General features: G+C 53.3%; 2 protein-coding genes across 3 annotated transcripts in view; both read left to right on the top strand.

Annotated features, from left to right (window-relative positions):
- Nucleotides 1-9,166, top strand: part of PRKD2 (protein kinase D2) — a 32,885-nt gene extending 23,719 nt beyond the window's left edge. For both annotated transcript variants that reach the window (XM_028087838.2, XM_028087840.2), the window contains 4 exons: nt 765-863; nt 5,302-5,569; nt 8,320-8,405; nt 8,729-9,166. In XM_028087838.2, coding sequence (XP_027943639.1) covers nt 765-863; nt 5,302-5,569; nt 8,320-8,405; nt 8,729-8,941 — 666 coding nt within the window. In that variant the 3' untranslated portion in view covers nt 8,942-9,166. The remainder of the gene's footprint in view (nt 1-764; nt 864-5,301; nt 5,570-8,319; nt 8,406-8,728) is intronic.
- A 6,517-nt stretch (nt 9,167-15,683) lies between these two features.
- Nucleotides 15,684-25,092, top strand: DACT3 (dishevelled binding antagonist of beta catenin 3). Its single transcript, XM_028088042.2, has 4 exons — nt 15,684-16,109; nt 21,472-21,568; nt 21,736-21,888; nt 22,842-25,092. Exons 1-4 carry the CDS (start codon nt 15,684-15,686, stop codon nt 24,236-24,238), a joined length of 2,073 nt encoding a protein of 690 aa, XP_027943843.2. The 3' UTR covers nt 24,239-25,092.
- Nucleotides 25,093-25,386: the final 294 nt, after the last annotated feature.

The raw sequence follows: 25,386 nt of genomic DNA, 5'->3' as shown, positions 1-25,386 counted from the left end.
TGTAGTGTTCGCTCTGTGCTAGACACTGTCCTAAGCACTTTCTATGCCTCAATGCATTTAAACTTCACAGCGACCCCTAAGGATGGGTACTTTTATTACCCCCTATTTTACAGGTGAGAACACTGAGACCCAGAGAGTTAAAAGTGGCTTGCCCGATGCCAGAAGCTAGTTGAGTGTAGAGCTGGGTTTTCCACCTGGGTAGGCCGGCTCTAGAATCCCCCTGCCTCTTAAGATTATTGCATTTAATATATAATGTAGATCATATTGGTATTTGTACTGTTTCATATTAAGAGTTTTTTTTTTTTTTTTTTTTTTTTTAATGGAGTCACACAATAGTACGTTCTTAAAGGCGGGTACTTTACTAATAACCCTGCCCCCACCTTTTTAGAGTAAACTCCAGGCCCAAGGTAGGGCTCGAACTCATGACCCAGGAGGTCACAGGTCGCCAGCTCTGCCAACTGAGCCAGCCAGGAGCCTCATATGAGCTCTTTTCTTCAGGAGCTTACCACATGCCAGAGGGTCTCAGGCTCTTCCCAAACCCACTGCTCCAGTCGAGCATTTCTGGAATTATCCAACTCCTATCTCGGGAGTCATGGTTTTGGGGTTCTGAGATTCTTATTTGGGGCTCCAATGCCTCCCCCGGCCCTGGGGGGCATCCTTAGGGGTACAGCGAGGGGGCATGGATGGGGTGTGGAGGGCTGGTGGCAGAATGTGGGGCAGGTAGCTTTCCACCTTTCTTACCGGCCCCCCCTCCCCCCCCTCAGATCCTGGTGGCTCTTAGACACCTTCACTTCAAGAACATCGTCCACTGTGACTTGAAACCGGAAAACGTGTTGTTGGCATCAGCCGACCCCTTTCCTCAGGTCAGTCATGGCCCAGCTTGACTTGGGGAAGTCCAGCTAACACCGGAGGCGGGTGGGGATTGTACCAATCAGGACAATTGGACACAGAGACTCACGATAACAATGGCTTAAATAAAACAGACGCTTGTTTCGCACTCATGTAGGGTCCAGCATAAGCATTTTGAGGTTGAAAAAGCAGTTCCTTAGGGTCAGGTACTTGGCTCCGGCTGTCTTGTTCTGGCCTATGATGTTCTAGCCTTTATGGTTCATGATGGTCACCATCATGTGACAAGCTGGTAGGAGGGAGAAGGAGGAAAGAAACAGGGTGGAAGAAATGGACACACCCACTTCCTTCCCGGACCGTGCGGAAGTTTACAAGGCACGTCTTCTAACATCCCATTGGCCAGGGCTAGGTCACGTGGTCATGGATGGCTGCAAGGGTGGCCGGGAGATGTAGTCTTTATTCGGCGTGGCCCTGCGGCCCATTCAATTCAAGATTTTTATTGTTAAGGGGGGAAATGGAGAACAGACATTGGGGGACAACTGGTAATTTCCTCTGTGGGTCTGTTAGGAAAACAGTTCTGATGAGCCTCGGGACTGGGCGGTGAGAACACCCCCCAAGGGCAGAACCAGATTGGGTAGCGGTGATGATTATAACAGATACAGTTTATTGAGTGCCTATTGTGTTTAAGGGCCTACAGGTTCTCATGTGGCCCTTCCACATCCCGTAAAGTTTTTGCTTTATCATCTGTGTTTTGCAAACACTGAGTTCATTTCATTTCAAAAGCCAGAGGTTCATTTTATTCAACTAAGAATTGCTGTGTGCCTACCATGTGCCAAGCTCCGTGTGGGGGCATCAGGAACTGCAGTAAGCAAAGACATCTCCTCTCTATGGCCAAGGAACATCCATCTCTACCAGCGGTTTACAGCTGGAGCGGTTTTGCCCCCTCGGGGACATGTGACAATGTTGGAGACATTTTTGGTTTTCACAGCTGTTGGGGGGCAGGGAAGGGTGCTGCTGGTATCTAGGGATACCAGATCCCACATTTTAGTAGCCACACTTAAAAAAGTAAAAAGAAACTGGTGACATTAACTTGAAAGGTTTTTTAAAATTCATTTCTGGGATGCCTGGGTGGCTCAGTTCGTTGAGCGTCTGTCTGCCTTCGGCTGGGGTAATGATCCCAGGGTCTTGGGATCGAGTCCCTCATGGGACTCCCTGCTCAACGGGGAGCCTGCTTCTCCCTCTCCCACTGCCCCTCCCTCCTGCTTGTGCTGTCTCTCTCACACAAATAAGTAAATAAAACCTTTAAAAAAATAAAAAAATAAGTTATTTCTAAGTAATCTCTACCCCCAGTGTGGGGCTCAAACCCACAACCCCAAGATTAAGAATTGCAGGCTCCACTGACTGAGCCAGCCAGGAGCCCCTGATGATATTAACTTTAAAAATAATACTTTGTCCCAGTATATTCAAATATTATCATTTTAATGTATAATTGACATAAAAGTTATTAATGAAATGTTCTTTCTTTCTATACCACATCTTTAAAATCTGGTACTTAACACCTAGGACACATCGCAATTCAGATGTGAAATTTTTATCAGAAATATTTGATTTTGTGCTTCGATTTGAAAAAATTAGCAGTTGGAAAAGTAGACTGACATATCCAAGTTGTTCCAAGCATATTTAAAAGTTTTCCAATAACTAAGTCTAGGGTCTTTTTTTGTTTGTTTGTTTGTTTGTTTGTTTGTTAAAGATTTTATTTATTTGAGATTGAGAGAGAGAAAGAACGAGCACAGGGGAGGAGCAGGGGGAGAGAGAGAGAGAAACAGGAAGCCCGACAACAGGGCTTGATTCCAAGACCCAGAGATCACGACCTGAGCTGAAGGCAGACACTTAACTAACTAAGCCACCCAGGCGCCCCTGTTGGTTTTGTTTATAGTAAAGGATGATATTATTTTCATTAACATTTATTTTGGAAGGGACGCCTGGGTGGCTCAGTTGTTAAGCGTCCACCTTCGGCTCAGGTCATGATCCCAGGGTCCTGGGATCGAGTCCCACATCGGGCTCCCTGCTCAGCGGGAAGCCGGCTTCTTCCTCTACCTGTTGCTCCCGCTGCTTGTGCGTGCGTTCTCCCCCACTCTCTGTCAAATAAATAAATAAAATCTTTAAAAAAAATTTATTTTGGAAGGGTAAAAGATTTTGACTGCCAGTGGAAACAGCTTACATCGACCTCATGGTTTCTTTCTGCTTCTGGAAGTCATTCAGTTGTTAGTGGCAGCCTGGGAGGCAACATAGGATTAGTTTTTAAATGTAAATTAATGAAAATTAAATAAAATAAAAACTAATTTGTCAGTTGCTCTTGCCACATTTGAGTGCTCAGTAGCCACAAGGGGCCAGTGGCCACCATATTGGTCAGCACAGATCACAGAGGGAAGAGCAAATGTCGATCATGTTGTCACAAAAATAGAATTATATCCATAATGAGTTCTGTGACGTGGTTCTCTGAGCTCACATAACTGTATAGCCCATTTGGAGGGTCAGAGGAAAGACTCTGAAGAAAGAGTGGGAGTCCGTTTTTTGGATGGACAAGTATTCCAGGCAGTGGGAACAGCCCAGGCAAAGGCCCTTGTCGCAAGATTATCTGTACTTTTTTTTTTAAACAACTTTACTGAGATATAATTCACACACTATATAATTCACTGATTCAGAGTATACAATTCAGGGGCTTCTGGGTGACTCAGTCAGTTAAGCATCTGACTTTTTTTTTTTTAAGATTTTATTTATTTATTTGACACAGAGAGAGGGAACACAAGCAGGGGGAGTGGGAGAGGGAGACGTAGGCTTCCCGCTGAGCAGGGAGCCCGATGCGGGACTCAGTCCCTGGACCCCGGGATCATGATCTGAGCCGAACTCAGACGCTTAACGACTGAGCCACCCAGGCGCCCCAGCATCCAACTCTTGACCTCAGTTCAGGTCTTGATCTCAGGGTCGTGAGTTCAAGTCCCACATTGCGCTCCACACTGCGCTCCATGCTGGGCATGGAGCCTACTTTAAAAAAAGAAAGAAAGAAAGAAAGAAAGAAAGAAAGAAAGAAAGAAAGAGAGAGAGAGAGAGAGAGAGAGAGAGAGAGAGAGAGAGAGAGAGGGAGGGAGGGAGGGAGGGAGGGAGGGAGAGAGAGAGAGAGAGAGAGAGAAAGAGAGAAAGAAAGAAAGAAAGAAAGAAAGAAAGAAAGAAAGAAAAGTATACAATTCAGTGGCTTTTAGTGTATTCACAGAGTTGTGCAACCATCACCACAATCAGTTTTAGAACATTTCATCACCCCCCCCAAAACAAACCCTTGTACCCCTTAGACATCATCCTCCAAACCCACCACCCCTCATCCCAACCACGAATCGACTTTTCTGTGGATTTGCCTCTTCTGGGCGTTTCGTATAAACAGAACATTCAGTAATAGCATATGTGGCCCTTTGTGACTGGTTTCTTTCACTTAGTTCATGTTTTCAGAGTTCATTTATGTGGTAGCATGGATCAGTCCTTCCGTTTCTTTTAACAGCCAAGTAATATTCCATTGTAGCATCTGGAGAAAAGAGTGGATCTTTGAAAAGGAAAGGATCTTACGACAGGACAGTATGGCTGTCACATCGAGTCAGGGGTTGGGCTCTGGCAGTTTTTGAGGGCAGGCAACAAAGACTTGGGGCTTCAAGGGTTTTGGACTCCATCTGGAGAGCCATAGTGAGCCACAGAAGGATTTTGAGCAGGGGAGGAACAATACATGAACAGAGAGGCAGCACGGAGGTGGTACTGCCTATGAACGTGGTAGGAAGGAGAGCAGGACCTTGAACCCGGGTGTGGCTGGCTCCAAAGCCTGTCTGTGACCCTTGAGTGCCTCCACCATCAAGGGAAAGGTGGGCGTATACCTGTTACCGACTGCTGGCCATCACGGTCAGCAGTTTACACGCGGGGTCCCATTTAATCCCCAGGGAAGCCTGAGAGGAAGCTGCTATTAACAGCCCTGATACAGGTGACGCGGCTGGGGCCGAGAGAAATTAGCTCCTGCCCCTGAGACCAGTGAGGCTCTCTCTGAGCCAGACACCGAGCCCTGCACTTTCCATGTATGTTTTCATTCAACCCATACAACCACCCTTTAAGGTAGGGATTTTTCAGATCACCGCTGTGCAAAAGAGGAACTAGAGGCACGAGGTGGTTAAGAGACCTGTTCAGTGTGGCGGAAGTACAGGGACAGGTGGCACTTATTAAGCGCTCATGGCATACTGAGGAAACAGTTTCCATACATGGGAAACTGAGGCACAGGGAGGAAGTCACTCGACCAAGGTCCCTCGACCAGTGAGGGGAGAAACTCAGTTTTCTCTGGAACGCCATGGAGGGCGTGGGGCTGGGTCACTGGGCACGGGGCAGCCTTAACGCTCCTTCGGACCCTCCACCCCACGCCCTCTGCAGGTGAAGCTGTGTGACTTCGGCTTCGCGCGCATCATCGGCGAGAAGTCGTTCCGGCGCTCGGTGGTGGGCACCCCTGCCTACCTGGCGCCCGAGGTGCTGCTCAACCAGGGCTACAACCGCTCGCTGGACATGTGGTCGGTGGGCGTGATCATGTACGTCAGCCTCAGTGGCACGTTCCCCTTCAACGAGGACGAGGACATCAAAGACCAGATCCAGAACGCCGCCTTCATGTACCCAGCCTGCCCCTGGAGCCGCATCTCCTCCGGAGGTGGGTGGGGGCGGGATGGGGCGGGGGGGTGGGCGGGGCCATAGGAGGTGGGCCCGGAAACAGCCTGGCTGTGGGGGTGGAGCCTGGCGGTGGGTGGGGCCACAGGGAGGGCGGTCCTTTAAACGGTGAGGTACCTTGGACCAGGAAGCTTGGGGCAGGGATTCAGGCGTGTCTATGGAACTGGTCAGGCCTAGTTCCCAGTTCACAGGAAACGAAGTGCTCCAGGAGCGCTGAGACAGACCCCTGGCGCTTTGGGGGCCGAACAGGGTTTGGCCTGTCCAAGGCGGGACCAGGAGAGGGACTACTAGACCTGAGGAAGCCATACAGCCGGGGTGGCCAGGAGAAGGGGCGGATCCTTCCTCCCAAGGCATCGGCTGGGGCCCGGAGTCTTTGGGGTTACGACCCGGAAAGTGTTAGCCTTTCAAAAGCAGTGGTGCCGGAGAGCAGGGTTGAGGAACAAGGGCTGCGCTAATTTGCTGGGTGCTGGGCAGACTTGGGCCCGGGGCCGGGGGCAGGTCCGGTGATGAAGGGACCTGGTTTAGGAGCGTGGCGAGAGGAGGGGCAGGGTCATGGAGGGTTTCTGAGGCTGTCCAGAAAGACCCATCCTGAGACCAAAATCACCTGGACCTGTGAAGAGGAGCGAGTGGGGGGAAGCTTAAGGGTAGGGTGCAAGGAGAGGGGAGTCAGGCCTGAGGCGGTCACTGGGATCCAAGGGCTCTGCTGTTGTGGCCGGGTAGTGGTACTGGGGCTTGTGACTTGGGCCTCAGAAAGTTCCCTCGGGAGGCCTATAATGTTGGGGCCCAAACAGGTGTAGGGGTGGGCCTACAGTGGGGCCAAGATCCCGGCGCATGTTAGGAAGCTGTAAGAACAAGGGGCAGGCCCTAGAGCCGGGGAGCTCAGGAAGACAGACGGAGGATGGGAAGGAGGTTAGAAGACAATCACTATTCATAACAGTTTATTCAACAAGCATGTTGAGTGCCAACTGTCGGCCCGGTACTGACTGTCCTAGGTCCTGGGAATACTGGGATGAGTTGGAAAGAAGGGGTCGTGCAGGAAGAAGGTTGTCGAGGAGGGAAGGAACCTAGAGGGATATGGCCTCATGGAGCAGAAAGAGAGGGGGATGACATGGGCGTTAGTGCAGGAAAAGGTGGCAGCAGTGGGCGCAAGAGAGGTAAACACTAAGTGATAAGAATGGATTCACGAGTACTGGAGTAATACTGGAGGTCCTCAGCGTTGTGTTTTGGGACCTGCTCTGGAGTCTCAGTAAAAGTGCATCAGGTATGCGAGAATGAATTTGGTGTGGATGGACATGTGTGAGGGAGGCCGTGTGGACAAGGCCTATACTCAAGAGGGCTTCACACAGTGAGGCCTTGTCCTTCAAGACTTCTGATCAAGGAGACAGCCTCGGATGAGTGCCGGCTTGTCTTGAATGCCTGACACTCGCTAATTTTTTTTTCCTAAAGAACAGGCCTATCTCTGAGCCTCAGCAGGAAACCACTGACTGACTGCCTTTTTTTTTTTAAGATTTTATTTATTTATTTGAGACAGAGAGAATGAGAGAGAGAGAGAGAGAGAGAGCACGCACATGAAAGGAGGGAGGGTCAGAGGGAGAAGCAGACTCCCTGCCGAGCAGGGAGCCCGATGCGGGACTCGATCCAGGGACTCCAGGATCATGACCTGAGCCGAAGGCAGTCGCTTAACCAACTGAGCCAGCCACCCAGACGCCCCGACTGACTGCCTTCTAATAATGTTGTTTTATTTTCATTTTATTTTTGTGAACATGGCAAGTGATCTTTGGATTTTCATTGGCCGGGGTGATATTATATTTCCATTACAAATAAATTTATTTTCCCCTTAAGTTTTTCAAGGGGAAAATGAATTTTTAAAAAAGTGAAGTGATTTAAAGCCAAATGTTACCGATTTTTGCTTTGATCAAATACTGACGTGACTCAAATTTTTAAATATACAGAAGGGTCTGCAGTGAAAATCTTCCCTCACTCCTTTGTCTGCCATTCTTCCCAAAGGCAATAGCTATTACAAGTCTTTTAAATATGTACAAGCAAATACATGGACATATATTCTTTTATTTCCTCCTTTTACACAAGTGGCAGTGTACTATACATGCCGCTTTTTAACTTGCATTGTCCTCTTCACCGTATATCTTGGACCAATGGTTTGGCTTAAAGAAAAAGTATATATATTTTAAAATATTTTATTTATTTATTTATTTGAGAGGGAGAGCGTGTGTGAGCAGGGAGAGGGGCAGAGGGAGAGGGAGAGAGAGAATCTCAAGCCGACTCCACGCTGAGCACAGAGCCCCATGCAGGGCTCAATCCCACGACCCTGAAATCATGACCTGAGCCAAAATCAAGAGTCGGTCGCCCAGCCAACTGAGCCACCCAGGCGCCCCTGACTTAAAGAAAAATATTAAGTGAAGAATAGTACAGGTGTACCTGTGTGTACCTATGACAAAACTTACGGAGGTGACATAGAGATGGGGAAACTGAGGGAGAGGCTTGGTGAAGACATGTAGGAGCTAATGTGCATGCAGCGTCGGGGGAGAGGTGGACAAAATGGTAATTTAATGAGGAAATGAGTGGGTGAGCGATTGGTGCCGGTGAGGCTTCCAGGCCAGCTGGGCCAGTGCAGAAGGCAGGCCCGGATGGTAGCAGGTCGGCTGGAGTGGCCTGTTGGAGGAGGGGCGGCCCCTACCGCGCAGGGCTTGAACTGTGTGTCTCCTTCCCGCGCAGCCATTGACCTCATCAACAACCTGCTGCAGGTGAAGATGCGCAAGCGCTACAGCGTGGACAAGTCTCTCAGCCACCCCTGGTTACAGGTGATGCAGGGGGCGGGGCTCGAGAGGAGCGGGGAGGGAGGTCTCATTGGTTGGTTTGGAGGAAGGGGTGGAGCCCGATGGCTTATTGGCTGTGTAGGTGGTGAAGGCTGCAGGTACATTTTCCGTGGATCCGGAGCGTGGCTGAGCCTCCTATTGGCTGGGCTGTAGAGGAGGCGGAGCTGAATTTCTATTGGCTGGGCAGGTTGCGAAGGGTGTGGCTTCACCTTCATTGATCCCGGGTCTGGCACTGGCAGGGCAGGGGCGCAGCTCAGCCGCCATGGGTCGTGCTCTGTGCAAGCTAACCCCTGTTCTCCCGGGCCCAGGAGTACCAGACGTGGCTGGACCTCCGAGAGCTGGAGGGGAAGATGGGCGAGCGGTACATCACGCACGAGAGTGACGACGCGCGCTGGGAGCAGTTCGTGGCAGAGCACCCTCTGCCCGGGCTCGGGCTGCCCCCGGATGGGGACTTCGGCGGGGCCCTCCCGCCGCAGGACCGCGAGATGCAGGGGCTGGCCGAGCGCATCAGCATCCTCTGAGGTGTCGTGCTCGCACCTTGGCTGCCCCATGATGCTGTCCTCCGGTCCCCGGAGAGCGCCCCTCCGCACCATCTCAGCGAGGAACTGTTCTAAACAGAAGCGGCTTCCTGCCCAAAATGGATGGGACACACCCCAGGAGAGGAGCAGGGCGGGGGCCCGTGGCGGGTCAGGGATAGTTATTTCCAACCTGAACTCCCCAGCAATTAAAACGAACTCATCTCTGGCCCCATGGCCTCGGTCTCTGGCCACACCGCACTCTCTATCATGAGTCTGTTCACCAAGATGGAGTTCCCCTGGAAAGAGGACTGTCTGAGAAGGAGGCGGCAGGGAGGGGGGGATGGGAGAGGTGGGAGAGAGAGGCTGAAGGCGGAGGAGTTTTGGAAGGAGGACCAACTGGGGTGGGAAATCTGGAGGGAGGACTAGAAGGGGGAAGATAGGAAGGGTAGCAGCAGGAGGACAGGGAAGAGAAAAGCACGAGGAGTTCGAGATGGAAGGAGTATGCCAGGTGGGGGAGATGGATGGATGGAGGAGCATGACTAGAGGGAGAGAGGGTTGAGAGCAAAGTAATCCCATGGCTTGTTTGATCCACTTTTTTGGTCAGTGGTATTACTACTAATCACAACTACTAATAACGACAATGCCATTAGCGCAAGTCTGGTCCATAGTAGAAACCTGATCCACAATATTTAGTATTTTAAATTGATGCAATGACTTCTCTACACACCAAATGTGCTCATTCACTAATTCATTCATTTGTCACGCTGGGTGCTGGGTGATGCTGGGGACATGGTGGTGCCTGAGACAGCCCAGACCCTTCCCTCAGGGGGTTCACCATCCCGTGGAGAGACAGACCTGTCTGGGGACAGTGATGACCCAGAGTGGGTGAGACTGGGATGGGGGAGTCCAGAAGGGTGGGGCAGCTTTGAGGGAGCCTGAGGGTCAGGAAGGTGGGTCTTCTGATCTGACTTCTCAAACTTCATCTTGGCTCTGAGGTTGTAGGCAGAGGGAACATCTCTCCACCTTTGACCCCTGACCTCCAGATTCTCCAGCTCCTCATTGTCACAGCTGAGGGCAAGCGATTGGAGCGTGCACTAAACAAGCCCTTTCTAAACACTCAGACTTCCACACCATAAAGACTTCCCTGAACCCTGGGAAAATGGGCTAGTACAGGGAGCTTACTCTCTGAGGCTTCCTGGTGTATGTTAGCTCGCCCGTCTGCTGGTTGGCTCCAGAGCTACAGCTCTTTGATTTAAAGAAGCGCAGAGGGGCGCCTGGGTGGCTCAGTCGGTTAAGTGTCTGCCTTTGGCTCAGGTCATGATCCTGGGATCGAGCCCCACTTCAGGCTCCTTGCTCAGCAGGGAGCCTGCCTCTCCCTCTCCTCCCCGCTCGTGCTCTCTTGTCACTATCTCTGTCTCTCTCAAATAAATCAAATCTTTAAAATAAAGAGGCTCAGATGAGCCTCAGTCAGTGAGGATCTCCAAATGAACAAGAATGCCGTTGAGGCATAATGCGAGCTAATAATATTGGGAAATATTGGAATCTCTTCAACGGCATCCTCAATGCCTCTCCCTCTAAAACTGACTGGCCTAAGATCCAAGGGGGTAGACAACAGAGACACAACTCCATCTCCAGTGATAGAACCAAGCTAAGAAGTGCATGGACCAAATACTCAGGTCCGGTGCTGAATAAACACACTGCTTCTATCTTGACCACCAGTTTCGTTAACACCCTGAGACCAGAAATTAGAGATATGATCATAAACATAAACTTAGGGGCACCTGGCTGGCTCAATCGCAAGAACGGGCGACTCTTGATCTCCGGGTCGTGAGTTCAAGCCCCACGTTGGGTATAGAGATGATGTAAATGAATAAATAAATAAAAACTTAAAGGAAAAACCCCATAGGGCGCCTGGGTGGCTCAGTTGGTTAAGCGTCTGCCTTCGGGTCATGATCCCAGGGTCCTGGGATCAAGTGCCACATAGGGCTCTTTGCTCAGCGGGGAGTCTGCTTCTCCCTCTGCCCCTCCCCCCACTCATGCGAGCGCGCGCGCTCTCTCTCGAAAAAAAATAAAATAAAATCGTAAAAAAAAAAAATCCATGATGTCAGATGGGAAAATACTGATTGCAGAATTCCATGAGATAGTGCAACATCATGAGGATGTCATGGCAAATCAAATCAAAGCCACATAATGTCACTTAAGGCCCCACAACTTAAACAATTAGAGAAGAAAAAGCCCATCCTATCACGGCTATCGGATACCACCAATCCTGATCTTGACAGAGGCACAAACTTGTAGGGGGTAAAATTTCGTTTTTCCAAGGATTCCCTCCTGGCAGGCTTTCTCTGTGCCTATAAATACCCCCTCAAGCCACAGGTGAAATGACTATCCCCATTAGTGGGTATCCTACCCCATTTTAGACACAGGGGCCACACCCTCCCCATAAATATCTCCCAGCCCCCCCCCCCGGTCAGTACACAGCAATGATTAAGATGAATCCCACAGTTTGCCACGTGTTTACGCTTGTCTAAGTCACTCTGTGACTCATTAGGCCCCCTTACTACCCAGCACGGTTTATACCCAAACTACTCCAAGAAACCTTTCAGGAAGGGATATTCTTTCCATCTGGAACATCAAGATTTCATGTTCACAAGAGAGCCCATGTCTCGAAGTCCCAGACTACTCCTATCCATCTCAGCCCGCTACCCCTCCTACTCCCCTGCCCACCCCCCAAAAAACCCCATCAAACTCTCCCTCAAGCCCACATATTCAAGACACGCTGCCCCGCATTCTGATTCTCTTTGGGCCTCAGCAACATAGGGTGCATCTTGGAGGCTGAACCTCTCTCCAAGTGGAAGTAGAACCGTCATGCCCTTCCTGAAACTGACTTCACAGGCCTCCACTTGTCACTCGGGGTCTCCCATCCCCACTCCCAGACCCCAGACCCTGCAGCACTCCCACCTTGTCCGTCTAGAACCCCAGTGTTACCATGGGGATATGGCTAGTCCAAGACCCGTAGGCCATAATAAAATAGTCAAACTTAGGTTCCCGTGAGTTCCCACTCCAAACACTGTCCTGGCCTCTCTCTACCTTCCAGCACCCTCCACTTTACTGGATTAACACCTCCTCTACACATTCTTTCATATCCCTCTACGTCTGATTCACAATCTTTTTGTTTTCACCTGGGAAAGTCAACAATACACGGGGACAGGTGTGCCTCAAGAGTTCACCGAAGCCCCTCCTTACTTTTCTGGGACTCTGAATGCTAATTTGTGGGATGTGGTTTTCCCTCGCAATACCCTTCAAATCCAAAATGTGGCTGATCCCTCACCCAGCTCACTCTCTGACACTCAATACTTACCCCAAGCCCTTGCTTACAGGGACACAAGGTATCTAGGGAAGGATTACAGCCCCGTAAGGCATGCTATCTAGGACATGACTTTGCACCCGAAGGCTAACTTTATCCACAGAATGAATTTATCCCATCGTTAATTTCCCCTTTTACCCAAGACTAAAACGCAACTCCAGTGGTTTCTGGGCCTGTTATGGGTTGAATTGTGTCCACCCCCCCAAAAAAAGGTATGTTGAATCCTCTCCCCCAGTACCTCAGAATGTGACCCGATTTGGAAATAGGATGGTTGCAGATGGATTGAGCACCATCCCCTCAAAGACCCCTCCCAACTCACCGCTTGATTGTCACAGCAAAACTCTCCCTATCCCTAGCATCTATGAGTCAGGATTTATGTGCTCCTTCCACAACTTCCCTAACGGCCCCTTCAGGGGACTCAGTCTCCGGAAACTTTTATGTGGTAAATGACACGGTGACAACCCTAATGGCAGGAACCACCTCCTCACTGAACTCACCCAGATTTTCCAGCTATCAAAATATTGCTGATCCCGAGTCAACTGGTGCCGCTCACAATTTCTCTTGGTATCAGTGGCATCACCCGTCTTGTGACTCATTTCATGGTCCCAGTTCTGTCCCTGCATCTTCTCCTTGGTTTTCCACCTTTTTTCTTAAAAATATTTTCTTTATTTATTTGAGAGAGAGAGCGTGTGCGCAGCAGAGAGGGAGAGAGAGGGAGAGGCAGACTCCCCACTGAGCAGGGAGCCCAATGTGGGGCTCGATCCCAGGACCCCCAGGATCATGACCCGAGCCGAAGGCAGACGCTTAACCAACTGAGCCACTCAGGTGCCCCTGGTCTTTCACCTTTAATCAACATTTAAAACAACAACAACAACAACAACAAACCTCACAACATTTATTTTCTGACCCCTCAAATAAATAAGACAATTATTTCCATGAGTCTTGGGATTGCCCCCAGTGATGTGTATTTTATGCGTAAAGATTTTGCAGACTGATATCTACCTACCAGAAACTGGACTGGCTTCTGTTATCTTGCCAATCCTGTCAGTCCTTCTCAGGGTTTTGAGTCCTCTTCATTCTATCAATGTCTAAACTTCACTCTTTCTTCTCTCAAAGCCCCACCCAATTTCCCACAAACATAAGAGATCTGCCACATCCTGTGAAGGCTGAAAGTCACCACGCAGACACACGATCCAGTATGACCATGACCCCTTCTTTCATTAGCATCCAAAGGAGGCTTGGAACAAGAAGCCAAATGCTTAGCAGTAAGCTCCGAGGATTTCATACGGCCTCCAACCGGGTTTGGGCAACTTCAGTACCAGGTTAGGGACTTCCAAGGGAAGGACTTGTGTGCTCTCGTTGGAAGCTACTGCTGCACATTCATTTCTGGGGACTCCTCAGACCTGATCATCATCGGCAAGAACATCAAGAGGCCACCGAGGAAATCTGCAGAATTGTGACCGCTGATCTGACTCCATCAACTAAGGATCTCTCTGTACCTCCTTCTGCGAACCCTTGCAACTGGCTGCCCTTGGGCCTCCAATCTTGGTGTTACTCCCTTATTCAACCATTAATAATTCTCTTTTTATTGCTCTCCCTAGGAATACCCATCTGTGAATGCCCAGTGACCAAAACCTAAAACCATTCCAGATCCAACATTTTATGCAAGAAATGGTTCAACGGGCTTTGCACGAACAGCAGAGATGAAAGCCCAACCCTGACGTCACCCCAGACACTAACTACTAAGAAAATCTCGTTTGAGAGCAAGCTCCCCAGAACCACCTATCATGAATCCCGATCATCTCCCCACTGTTGGCAAATTAAGACTGTTTAAGGAAAGTCTAGGTCTGTCTTAAACAAGAGGGGGAGTGAATATACTTCGTCGATACTAAAGTCCAGGCTCATTTTTCTCCTTGGGATTATTTTGTACTTATTTATCAGACCCTTCTGTGGCTCTTTATAAATGGAAGGCACTGGACAGATATCTCACTCAGTCCTTAGAATGCCTGGATAAGGTAGGCAGTATTATGATCCCCATCATACAGATAAGGACACTGAGGCACAGAGGTTAAGCAAGTTTCCCAAGGTCACACAGTTAGAAAGTGGCAGGGGCTGGGGCTCCGCCCCCCCTCCCCCGCCCCGCCCCGCCCCTGGCATTCGGGTTCCAGAGTCTTGGTTCTCAATGGTTATCACTGCCTCTCCGGCTTACGACCAGATGTCTTCTGGTGCCATAAAAGAGGGGGTCATAAAAGAGGGAAGTTCTCACATGATCTTCTGGGCCCCAGCTTTTAGGGAATCAAGGTCTGTCTGAGAAATGGGTACGAATCTTGGAGCTAGATCTCCAAGGTTGTAGGGACACACACTCGGCGTAGTGACATAGGCTGGCCGCCTGAGGGGGCGCCAGCCCGGCTCGCGGAGCCTGGGGAGCCAGAAGAGAACCTTGGAAACCAAAGTCAGGCTCAGACTCTTAGGACCACAGAACGTTGAGAACAGAGCATCTTAGAATGCTGAGAACAAAGCCTCTTAGAACGTCGAACAAAGGCTCCTGGAATCGTAGAATGGTGAACGCAATGCCCCACACGATCTGGGAGACAAAAGACGCTTAGATTCTGTTCTGGTCGAATCACAGAATCTTCCACTTACAATTCCAGAATTTGGGATACAACCAATCTGACTCTTAGAAGCAAGCCTGGCTACATAATTTGTGAAGCCTGGGGCAAAATGAAAATGCGAGACGCCTTGTTCAAAAATTAAGAATTTCAAGACAGTAACAGCCAATATTAAACCAAGCGCAGGGCCCCCCTAAGCTGGTCACACGCCCGTGAAGCCGGTCCCGCTTCGAAGCATTATTTTATGGAAGGATGTCGGTCTTAGCTGGCCTCTAGTTTTACAGCTGAGTGTCTGGGAAGGCTTCGTGGAAGAGGAGGCAAAATCAAGGCTCGACTCGATAACCCTTTCCGCTCGCTGCACAGCCTCAAGCCGCTCCGGGTTGCTAGGGGTGGGGGGAGAGGAACGGTTGCCAAACCGTCACGTGGACCCATTCTCTATTTATAGATCACCCCTTCCCCTTTCGCGGGACAGTCCAATGGTAGCCAGAGCTCGCCCGCAAGTGGGCGGAACCAGCTGCGGGACCGGGGAGGCACGGACCAATGACATTGGAGCAAGGGCGGACTTGTTTCATTGTGACGCGAGAGGGGGCGTGACTAGGGCCCAAAGGGAGGCAAGCGGTGGGGCGTGGCGAGGCCGCCCAGAAGCAAAGAGAGTAGGAAGCTGCGAGCATGCGTCGCGTTGGGGGGGCGCGGGTGCACCGCCGGGCATCTTCCTAAGGGAGGGTACCAGCCAATAGGCGACGGTTGCTCTGTCGCCGGGGGCGTGGCCATGCAGATAAGGCGCTGGTGGGCGGCCCAATGGGCGGGCGCCTATGCAGATGAGACGGTGACAGCCGGGCCAGCGGGCGGGCGGGCGGGCAGGCAGGCGGGCTGTTGGGGCGGGGAGGTGGGACCGGGAGAGGGGTGGCCGTGGGGCCCGGCCGGGCTGGGGTGGGGGGCCGCAGCCATGATCCGGGCCTTCTCGTTCCCGGTGAGCCCCGAGCGGGGCCGGCTGCGGGGCTGGCTGGAGGGCAGCCTGGCCGGGCTCTGCGAGTTGCACTGGCTCCGGGAGAGACAGGAGTACCGCGTGCAGCAGGCGCTGCGGCTGGCCCAGCCCGGAATGGGGGGCGCCGAGGCCGAGGACGAGGAGGACGCCGATGAAGACGAAGATGCGGCGGCGGCGCGCCGGGCCGCAGCGGCCCTGGAGGAGCAGCTGGTGAGGGGCCGCCTGTCCGTCCATCCCTCCGCCCCCGTCTGTGTCTGTCTGTCTGTCTCGGTTGGATGCTCAGACACCCGTTCCGGTGGGGGAGGGGGAAAGGACAGGGGGTGGGGCTGGAGACCCAGGAGTATGGGCGGCGGGCGGGATCTGGCCTGCTCACCCCCAAACTGGGGAAGGGGGACTGCATCGCTTCCGCTGGAGCCTCGTGAAATGCACAGGCCCCTTCCCCAAAGAAAATTCTTCTGGGCGCTAAGTATGTGTCAAGCCTGGGCCGAGTATTTGGCATGCGTTGTCTTCTTGCAGCTTGCGGGGAGAAGGGGGTGATAGTCCCCATTTTACAGAGCAAGAAGCTGAGGCTCAGAGATGGCAAGTGACTCACCCAAGGTCACACAGCCGGGATCCAACCATGCCCCCCCTCCCCGGCCCCGCCACCAGGGCTCCATCTTCCCTAAGTCCCGGTGTGCTTGGAGATCTCTGGAGGGGGCGGGGTGGGGGGAGGGGATCCTCCGGCCTCCTGAGGGAGGGATCACTGCTGAGAGGAAGCTTGCAGTCCTTGAGGACCCCGCGGTGATCTTTACTCTGCCGTGGCACTTTCCCTCCTTTCCTAGCTGGTCCCAGCCTTGGTGGACCCCAGAAGAGGCAGGTCGAGGCAGCATGTGGGTCTGGCTTCTGAACTCCCTGAGTGCTCTGATGGTAGAAAATGAGGCAGAGGTCTCCAGAATGACTTCAAGAGCACCACCCCTCTATCCTTCTCTGTCATTCTTTGACTCTCCTCTTCCTGGATTTCTCTCACTCTATCTCCCTATTGCCACATCTCTGACTTTCGGCGTCTGTTTCTGTCTTTCTTAATCCTCCGTCTCTCTGTGTCTCTCTATCTCCGTCTCCCTGGCCTTCTCTTGCCTTTCTGCACCTCTCTTCCCGCCCCACGTCCCTGTCCCTACCTCTCTTTTCCCCTCCCCCCAGCCTGCCAGGCCCCAGACCCTGGCTTCCCTTGCAGATCCCATCCCCAAGCCTGTGTGTGGTCAGAGCTTCCCGTTTGGGGAAACCTGAGCCATGGCGGCGGGGGAGGGGCTCTCCCTGCTGCTGACCTCCACTGCCCCCTCCCCAGATGGGGAATGGGGAGGGGGACTGACGCCAGACTCCGGGGCTGCACGCACAGCCCCTCCCCCGACCGGGAGTGGGACCCTGCACATTCTTCTCTGGAAACAGAAACAGCTGTGGGAGGCCCCACCCCCTCCCAAAGTTAGAGACGCGTTGTGGGGGCCTTCACCAGCTCCCCCCCCTACCCCAAGCTGGCTGGGCTGGGGAAGGCACCTCCCACCCCACGTACGAGGAGAGGGAGCGAGCATGGGGATGGGCGAGCTGTGTCCTTCCTTCCTGTCCCTCAGTCCCTCTGTCTGCCTCAGTCTCCCCTCTCTGCCCTTCAGCTTCCCGATCCCTGCCGCTGAGTCTCCCCCCCTTCTCTGCCCCTCTGTCTACCCCGCCCCCCAGGAGGTGGTAGTGGAGAGGCCTCATCCCCCCCCCCCCCCCCGCCCCACACTCTCCAGGCAAAGCTCCGTCCCAGCGTCAGGGAGGAGGCGGTGGCAGGCAGCGGCGCGGAGGGGAGGAACAGAGAAGCGCTAAATATAAACTCCTCTGCAGTTGGGGGTTCCTGGGTCCTTCTGAAGAGGGTGTGGGTCCCTCCTCTGATCCCTGAGCCTCTGTCTTATGATGCTAACCCCTCCCGCCCCGCACCCGCCTACCAAGGAATACACTCCCTTTGAAGCCGGACTTGATTCGTTCCTAATAGGAGTAGTGGGGACGCGGGTAAAGAACCAGGGACATCTCAGAGAAAGGAGGTGAGAATCCTGGATGGGGGTAGGAGTTCTGTTCTCTCCCACCAAGAAAAAGGGTCCCCTTCCAGCAAGAAGGACTTAAGTTAGACTTGCGGAAGGACTTCCAAATAGCGATAGAGGGAATTGGATACAGACTAGGGGCCTGTGAGCAGCGTGGAACAGAGGTCTGGAAAAGTTTGGGCCAAGGGGTCTCCAGGGGTCTTAATCACACGCATGTTAAACCTGCCTGAACTGGATGGCCACAGACCTGCCGGCAGAAGGGCTTGCAAAAAAAGGGGGGGGTGAGGGGCATTGTGGGTACACACGGAGCAGGATTCAGACCAAGGTCCTTCTGGTCTTTTTTTTTTTTAATAGAGATTTTATTTATTTATTTATTTATTTATTTATTTATTTATTTATTTATTTATTATTTGACAGGGAGAGAGGGAACACAAGCAGGGGGAGTGGGAGAGGGAGAAGCAGGCTACCCGCCGAGCAAGGAGCCCGCCATGGGACCCGATGCGGGACTTGGTGGGATCACAACCTAAGTTGAAGGCAGATGCTTAATGACTGAGCCACCCAGGCGCCCATGCCTTTGCCCCTGGAAGGGAGGGGGTCAAACTTACAAACAATGGGAGTGTGTAGACCTGGGGTGGTGTTGGAGGGCCCAGGCATGGGGGAAGAGGAGCCCTCTCCTCTGTCCCCCTAAGTCCCCCTCTTCCCTACAGAGCAAAAACTGAAATTAGGCCTGCAGAACTGACCCCCCCAATCCATCCTTTTATATGTATTTTTAATTACACAAGTAAAACATGACTTTATATTTTCCTTAAGAAATTCATAGCTTTCGTGTAATAATAAAAGCTAGCAATTATTAAGAGCTTAAAGGGAACTGCCGTTTTAAATCATATAATACTCACAACACCCTGTAAGGGAGGGAGTTGAATGATGCCATGTTACAGAGGAGGAAACCAGGGCCCAGGGAGGGGGAGTAACCTGCTAAAGATCACACAAGGTCTCCTCTGAGATCACCACCACTGTCACCTTGGTGTGAGTCCCTCCAGACCTCTTACCAACGCATCTACTTGTAGGACGAGCTTACATGCCAAGAAACGTAGAGTTTTGCTTTGCTTCTTGCAAATTCCCGTCTCTTGGTTGAGGTCCCAGAGATAATGCCAGTGGTTCTCAAAGTGTGGCCGCTGGACTAAGCAGCATCACCCCGGAACTTGTAAGCTATGCAGATTCTTGGGCTCCAGACTGGAATCAGAAGCTCTGGAGGTGGGACCCAGACCCTTCAGGTAAATCTGACTCCGGCTCATACTCTGCACTTTTCTTTTTCTGCTCAATGCTGTATCTTAGTGATGATTCTTTTTTTTTTTTTTTTTTTTTTTAGATTTTATTCATTTGAGAGAGCGAGCGAGCAAAAGAGAGCAGGGTGAGGGGTAGAGGGAGAAGCAGACTCCCTGCTTGAGCAGGGAGCCCGATGTGGGGCTCGATCCCGGGACAAGTGATTGTGATCTGAGCCGAAGGCAGACGCTTAACCCACTGAGCCACCCAGGCGCCTCCTCTTAGTGATGATTCTGTGTAGAAATGGCCTCCTTCCATTTTGACAGCTGTATAGTATTCTGCTACAGACATTCATTTTCATCAGACATTTCCTGAGCACCTGCTTTGTGCCAGGCACTGTGCTATGCACTGGGGGGTGAGATGGAGAAGGAAGCTGAAGTGAACAAAGCAGACAAAAAAAATCTCTGCCTTCCAGGGATGACGTTTAGTGAGACAGACCCAAGGACAACCTGATGCATCGTTTTGAGCCAGGAGGTCATTACTGCTATGTTGCAGGGAAGGGAAAAAAAGCAGGTCAGCGGGTGCAAAATGACAGGGGAGCTATTTTGGAAAGACAGGTCCGGAGGAGGGATCATGTAAGCAAAGATCTGAATGAAGCCAGGGAGGGAGCCAGGAAGAAATGCGGGGGGAACATGTCCTTACTGAGATAGGAGCACCACACAGCAGGGCACGTCCAGGGAGCATGGCTAGAGCAGAGTGAGCAAGGGGGCGATTAGTGGGGGACATGACATGGGGTACATGGCTGGTCTGCAACATTTTTTTTAGCCACCCCTGATGCTGCACAGTTCAGCTGCTTTCCTGGGTTCTGCTCCAAGATGACGCCACCCTGAGCATCTCTGCACACCCAGGGCAGGAGCCCAACATGGAATGATTTGTTGACTTTCCTCCCATAAACAAGCCCAGATGGGGGCTTCTGTTCTGGGCGGGGGGAGGGGTGAGGACGGGGGGCCCAGGAGAGCAGCCACAGGAGTAGGAAGCTGGGGGAGGGGAGGCGACTGCGGGGGAGCTGGCCAGTCTTTCTGCCCTAAATAGGCAGGGCTGGGCGCCTGGCCTCCCGGCTCCTCCCCCCTCCTTCCCTCCCTCCCGCCGTCCAGACAAGCTGCTTTTGTCTGAGGGTCAACCGTCAGCCCTCGGCGGCTGCCACCTCTAGCCTCACCCAGACCCAAGTGAGACTCTTCCTGGATCTGGCCCTGTTTTTCCTAAATGGGGTTAGGTCCTAATGTCTCGGAGGCCCCATCTGTGTTGTGTTAGCCCCTAGCCCCGTCCCTGGTCTCTGCCGCTCCCCTAAAAGGGTTTTCACCTTCATTTATTCGCACCTGATAAGAAATGGTCATTTCCTGCAGCAAGAAGGATCCAGGATAGACTCAAGGGAACTTTCTCACGGGGATGAGGCGCAGCAGGCAGACACTGGAGGCTTCTGGGTGGGAAGGAAGCAAGGGCAGGAGGAAGATGTGGTTCCCTGGGGCAAGGGAACATGCTGGGGCTCACTACTGTAGTACCACTACAGGCTAGACTCACAGAAGGACTTTCCAGTAGGCATTGGGGGGGGTTCTTCCTGAGGGAAGGAGCAAAGGCTTATATGAGTCGTGGTCAGCCTGTTTTATCCATATGAGGGAAAGAATCGGTCTGCAGCAGGAAGGACTTAAGGAAGACTTGCAAAAGGGGTTTCTGCTGACGATAAGGAGCAGTGGGGGAAGATGGGAGCATCTGAGAAGAGAAGGTCAAGGACTGGGAGGAGGCCGACCAATGGATAAGGGATCTGCTAAGTCCTGGATACCAACATTTAGCAGTGAACTGCCCTTACAGCGAGACCATCTGAACTGAGACTCCACGGGCGACGTTCTAATAGGGGTTAAGGGGCTATGAGGACAAGTGGAGGGAACACTTGACAGAGAGGGGGCAAGGGATGGGTTCTTCTGAAGCTTATCCCACCTAAGAAAGGATGATGTAGCTGCAGCATGAAGGACTCGAGTTAGACAATCAGCAGGACTTCTAATGGGATGAAGGCACAGAGATCTTGAGGGGGATCCTGGGACTTGGGTACTGCTTTTATACTTTTGAAATCAGAGCCTCATTGTCAAAGTGAAACTCTGCCCATCGGCGGAGGGGTGGGGGGAACGCGGGGGTTGGGGAGATGTGGGGGGACCAGGCAGAAGAGGATTGAGGACATTCTGACCATCCTGCTCTTCTCCTGCCCTCAGGAGGCCTTGCCTGGGCTCATCTGGGACTTGGGCCAGCAACTGGGAGACCTGAGCCTGGAGTCTGGGGGCCTGGAACAGGAGAGCGGGCGCAGCTCAGGTGAGTATGCTTGGAGGGAGCAGGGTCTGCTTGGGACACCCCTATCTTTCCTACTGCCCCCTACCTCGCAGGTTTCCCTGTCTCTGCCTCTTGGTCTCTTCCTTTCCCCACCCCTGGTTTCCCCATCCAGGCCCCTGATTGTCTCTCCTTCTCTCCCTGGAATCCAGGCTTCTATGAAGACCCCAGCTCCACAGGAGGTCCAGACTCACCACTCTCTACCTTCTGCGGGGACAGTGGCTTCTCTGGATCTGGCTCCTATGGACGCCTGGGTCCCTCTGAACCCCGGGGCATCTATGCCAGCGAGAGGCCCAAGTCCCTAGGTAAGGTGGGTGGGGTTGGGACCCTGAGAACCAGGGAATGGGCAGTAAGAGAATGGTTTTGAGCACAAGCTTCTGAGTCAGACTGATCTGGATTCAAACTCTAGCTGTGACCCTCCCTCCTCATGTGATTTTGAGCCTGTTGCTTCTTTCTGGGCCTCTGTTTCTCCATCCGTTAAAATGGGATTAATAACAGCACCTACCTCATGGGGAAGTTTCGCATATTCAGTGAGCCTCAGCCCTAACTGCCACTGGACTTGGTACTTGGTAGCCACTCGTGAACAGCAACTGCTGTTGTTCATGTATACAAGTAAGTCTCTGAGCCCCTACTATGTGCCAGCTTAGCTCCGTTTCAGTGGTGAGGGATACGACAGTGAAAAAACAAAAAAATCCCTGTCCTCATAAAGCTGACTTTCCAGTGGGAGAAACAGATCATATACGAGATAAATAAGCTACAGACATATAGGATGAGAAGAAAGGGAAGGGGGCTAGGGAGGGCATTCCCCTTTTGGGAAGGAAGTTGCAATTTTAGGAGACATGGCCAGGGAGGGTGTCACTGAGACTCTGACATTTGAGTGGCGCCCTAAAGTAAGTGAGGGAGTGGGCCAAGCAGATATCTTCAGGGAAGTGTGTTCTAGGTAGCACGAAGAGCAAGTGCAAAGGCCCTGAGGCTGGAACGTGACTGGCGTGTGCTTCCAGGAGGTCAGTGGAGCTGGAGACCTAGAATTATAGAAGAGAGGGGTTAGAGATGGAGTTCAGAGAGGCAGGACAGTGAAGATTCAGGGTCTTGTGAAGATTTTGTTAGGAACCTGGTGTGAGGGGAAGGGTTTTTGATGACAGCGGAAGAGGGCGGGGTAGGCAACTTGCCCCACCTAGCTCACTGAGCAAGGGCTTCGAGGGTCCCTCCACTCTCTTCCTTTTTTTTTTTTTTTTTTTTTTTTTGCCTCCCTCCGTAGGAGACGCCAGTCCCAGCGCTCCAGAGACGGTGAGCGCTCGGGCAGCCGTGCCGCGATCCTACTCGGCGCCCTACCCGACGGCAGCGGGCTCTGCGGGCCCGGAGGCCTGCTCCTCCGCCGAGCGGCGGGCCCGCGGCGGGCCCTTCCTGACGCCCAGCCCCCTGCACGCCGTGGCGCTGCGCAGCCCGCGGCCCTGCGGCCGGCCTCCCGCAGACTCGCCAGACGCCTCGGGTGCGGGGCGGCCCCTGGACGGCTACATCTCGGCGCTCCTGCGCAGGCGCCGCCGCCGGGGGGCGGGCCAGCCCCGGACCAGTCCCGGGGGCGCGGACGGGGGCCCGCGGCGCCAGAACAGCGTGCGCCAGAGGCCGCCCGACGTGTCCCCGCCCCCCGGAGGCGCGCGGCCCGCGCCCGAGCCCCCGGTGGAGCGCGCGGGGGGCCGTCCCGCCAGCCCGGCAGCCTTAGGCCGCGCCTGGGCCTCGCCGTGGGAGTCGGAGACGGCGCCCGAGCCCGCCGCGCCGCCCGCCGCTCCCTCGCCCCCCGACAGCCCGGCCGAGGGTCGCCTGGTGAAGGCACAGTACATCCCGGGCGCGCAGGCCGCCACCCGCGGCCTCCCCGGCCGCGCGGCGCGCCGCAAAGCGCCACCACTGACCCGCGGCCGCAGCGTGGAGCAGTCCCCGCCCCGGGAGCGTCCCCGGGCCGCCGGCCGCCGCGGACGCATGACCGAGGCCTCGGGCCGCCGGGGCTCGCCCCGGGCTCGCAAGGCCGCGCGCTCCCAGTCCGAGACCAGTCTGTTGGGCCGCGCGGCCGCGGTTCCCCCGGGGCCCCCCAAGTACCCCACGGCTGAACGGGAAGAGCCTCGGCCGCCGAGGCCCCGCCGCGGCCCCGCGCCCACGCTCGCGGCGCAGACCGCGGGGTCCTGCCGCCGCTGGCGCTCCACGGCTGAGATCGACGCTGCGGACGGGCGCCGCGGCCGCCCCCGAGCCCCGGCGGCCCGCGGCCCAGGGCCCGGCCCCTCGCCGTCCGCTCCTCAGCGCCGTCTTCTCTACGGCTGCGCGGGCAGCGACTCGGAGTGCTCGGCTGGGCGCCTGGGGCCCCTTGGACGCCGGGGGCCCACAGGCGGCGTTGGCGGCGGCTATGGGGAGAGTGAGTCGAGCGCCAGCGAGGGGGAGTCGCCGGCCTTCAGCTCCGCATCCAGCGACTCAGACGGCAGCGGTGGCCTGGTGTGGCCGCAGCAGCTGGTGGCGGCCACCGCAGCCTCTGGGGCAGCGGGTGGTGCAGGTGGAGGGGCGCCCGCGGGCCCCGCCAAAGTCTTTGTGAAGATCAAGGCTTCCCACGCACTCAAGAAAAAGATACTGCGTTTCCGTTCGGGTTCTCTCAAGGTCATGACTACCGTGTGAGTTTGGGAGTTTGCTCGGGCTCCCCCTTCATGGCCTCTGCACCACCACACTCCCAATCACCGACCCTTCCATACCTCCCTTCCAAAGACCACCATTTTCTCTGCTTCCAAAGACCCTTCCTCACTGCCCTCATCCACTGCAAGTCTTGGTTGAAAAGGCTCCCCCTCCACCATAGGGAGGAATGGGGGAGGAGCCCTGTTTGACCCAGTTCAGCTGCTGGCTCTGCAGCCTTTGGGCAAGAAAGTTCCCTTTGTCTGGGCCTCACTTTCCTCATCTGTACTATGGGTGTACTATGGTATGCAGAAGGGGTAATTCAGTTTGAATTTCCCCATTTTAGTTTAGACACTTAGTCCGTTTGTTCCCGTTCACTTCTGTCACTGAACCCTCTTACTCCTCCTTTCCATGCCCAGATACAGTGTCCCTCCCCACCCCCCATTCACAAAGTGCCCCCGTCCATGTCCCTGGATTCTTAGGATATCCCCTTGGCACCATGGTCAGAGATTCTGTGTCTGACCCAGGTGGTGCCTGCAGAGTGCCCTGGGAAAGGAAGGAGCACTGACTTTGGGGTTTTGAGGGTCAAGTAGGAGGTGGTAACACCTGGAAAGAAACACTCTTTCACCTCTATCCCTGGACAATTATGGCGGATTAGGAGGTAGAAGAGGGGAAGGAAGATGGCTTCTATCTCGTGCCCCCCTTTCTCCCCAGCTGAGGGAGTTCAGGGAGCCCAGGAAGACCCTCAACTGTTCCAATCCAGTATTTTTTTCTTTTTTAAAATTACTGTATTTATTATGACGATGGTGACTCCCCAGTGCACAGGGGGGCCAGACTCTGTGTTTCTCTAACCTCTTTGTAAATAAATGCACAATGTTACATATGTGGTGGACTCTTCTTCTGTGGTAAAATGGGAGAAATGGTTTTCTTTTGGACTAACATTTAGTGAGCGACAACCGTGTGCTTTGAATACAGTAATGTCCAGAACCAGATGGCAGATCTCAGGGTGGGTCTCAACCTAATTTTCCTATCATCGGCTACTTTACTCCAACGAATCTGACCTTTGATTGAGTTGTGTTTGGGCATAAACATGGTTTCATAAAAATATAGGTAAAGGGACAACCCCAAATCCCTTCTCTCAGAAGTTAATCATAATC

This window comes from Eumetopias jubatus, unplaced genomic scaffold (genome assembly GCF_037043125.1).
Source record: "Eumetopias jubatus isolate StellerSeaLion01/CBP00866 unplaced genomic scaffold, mEumJub1_p1.0 scaffold_10, whole genome shotgun sequence".
NCBI lineage: Eukaryota > Metazoa > Chordata > Mammalia > Carnivora > Otariidae > Eumetopias > Eumetopias jubatus.
This window is presented reverse-complemented; position numbering and strand designations above follow the sequence as displayed.

What these genes read in the sequence shown, in the direction of transcription:
- DACT3 (XM_028088042.2), top strand. Translation starts at nt 15,684, where the DNA reads ATGCAGATAAGGCGCTGGTGGGCGGCCCAATGGGCGGGCGCCTATGCA. An exon ending in CGGCCCTGGAGGAGCAGCTG is followed by an intron (nt 16,110 to 21,471) that starts GTGAGGGGCCGC and finishes TCCTGCCCTCAG; the next exon opens with GAGGCCTTGCCTGGGCTCAT. An exon ending in GGAGAGCGGGCGCAGCTCAG is followed by an intron (nt 21,569 to 21,735) that starts GTGAGTATGCTT and finishes CCTGGAATCCAG; the next exon opens with GCTTCTATGAAGACCCCAGC.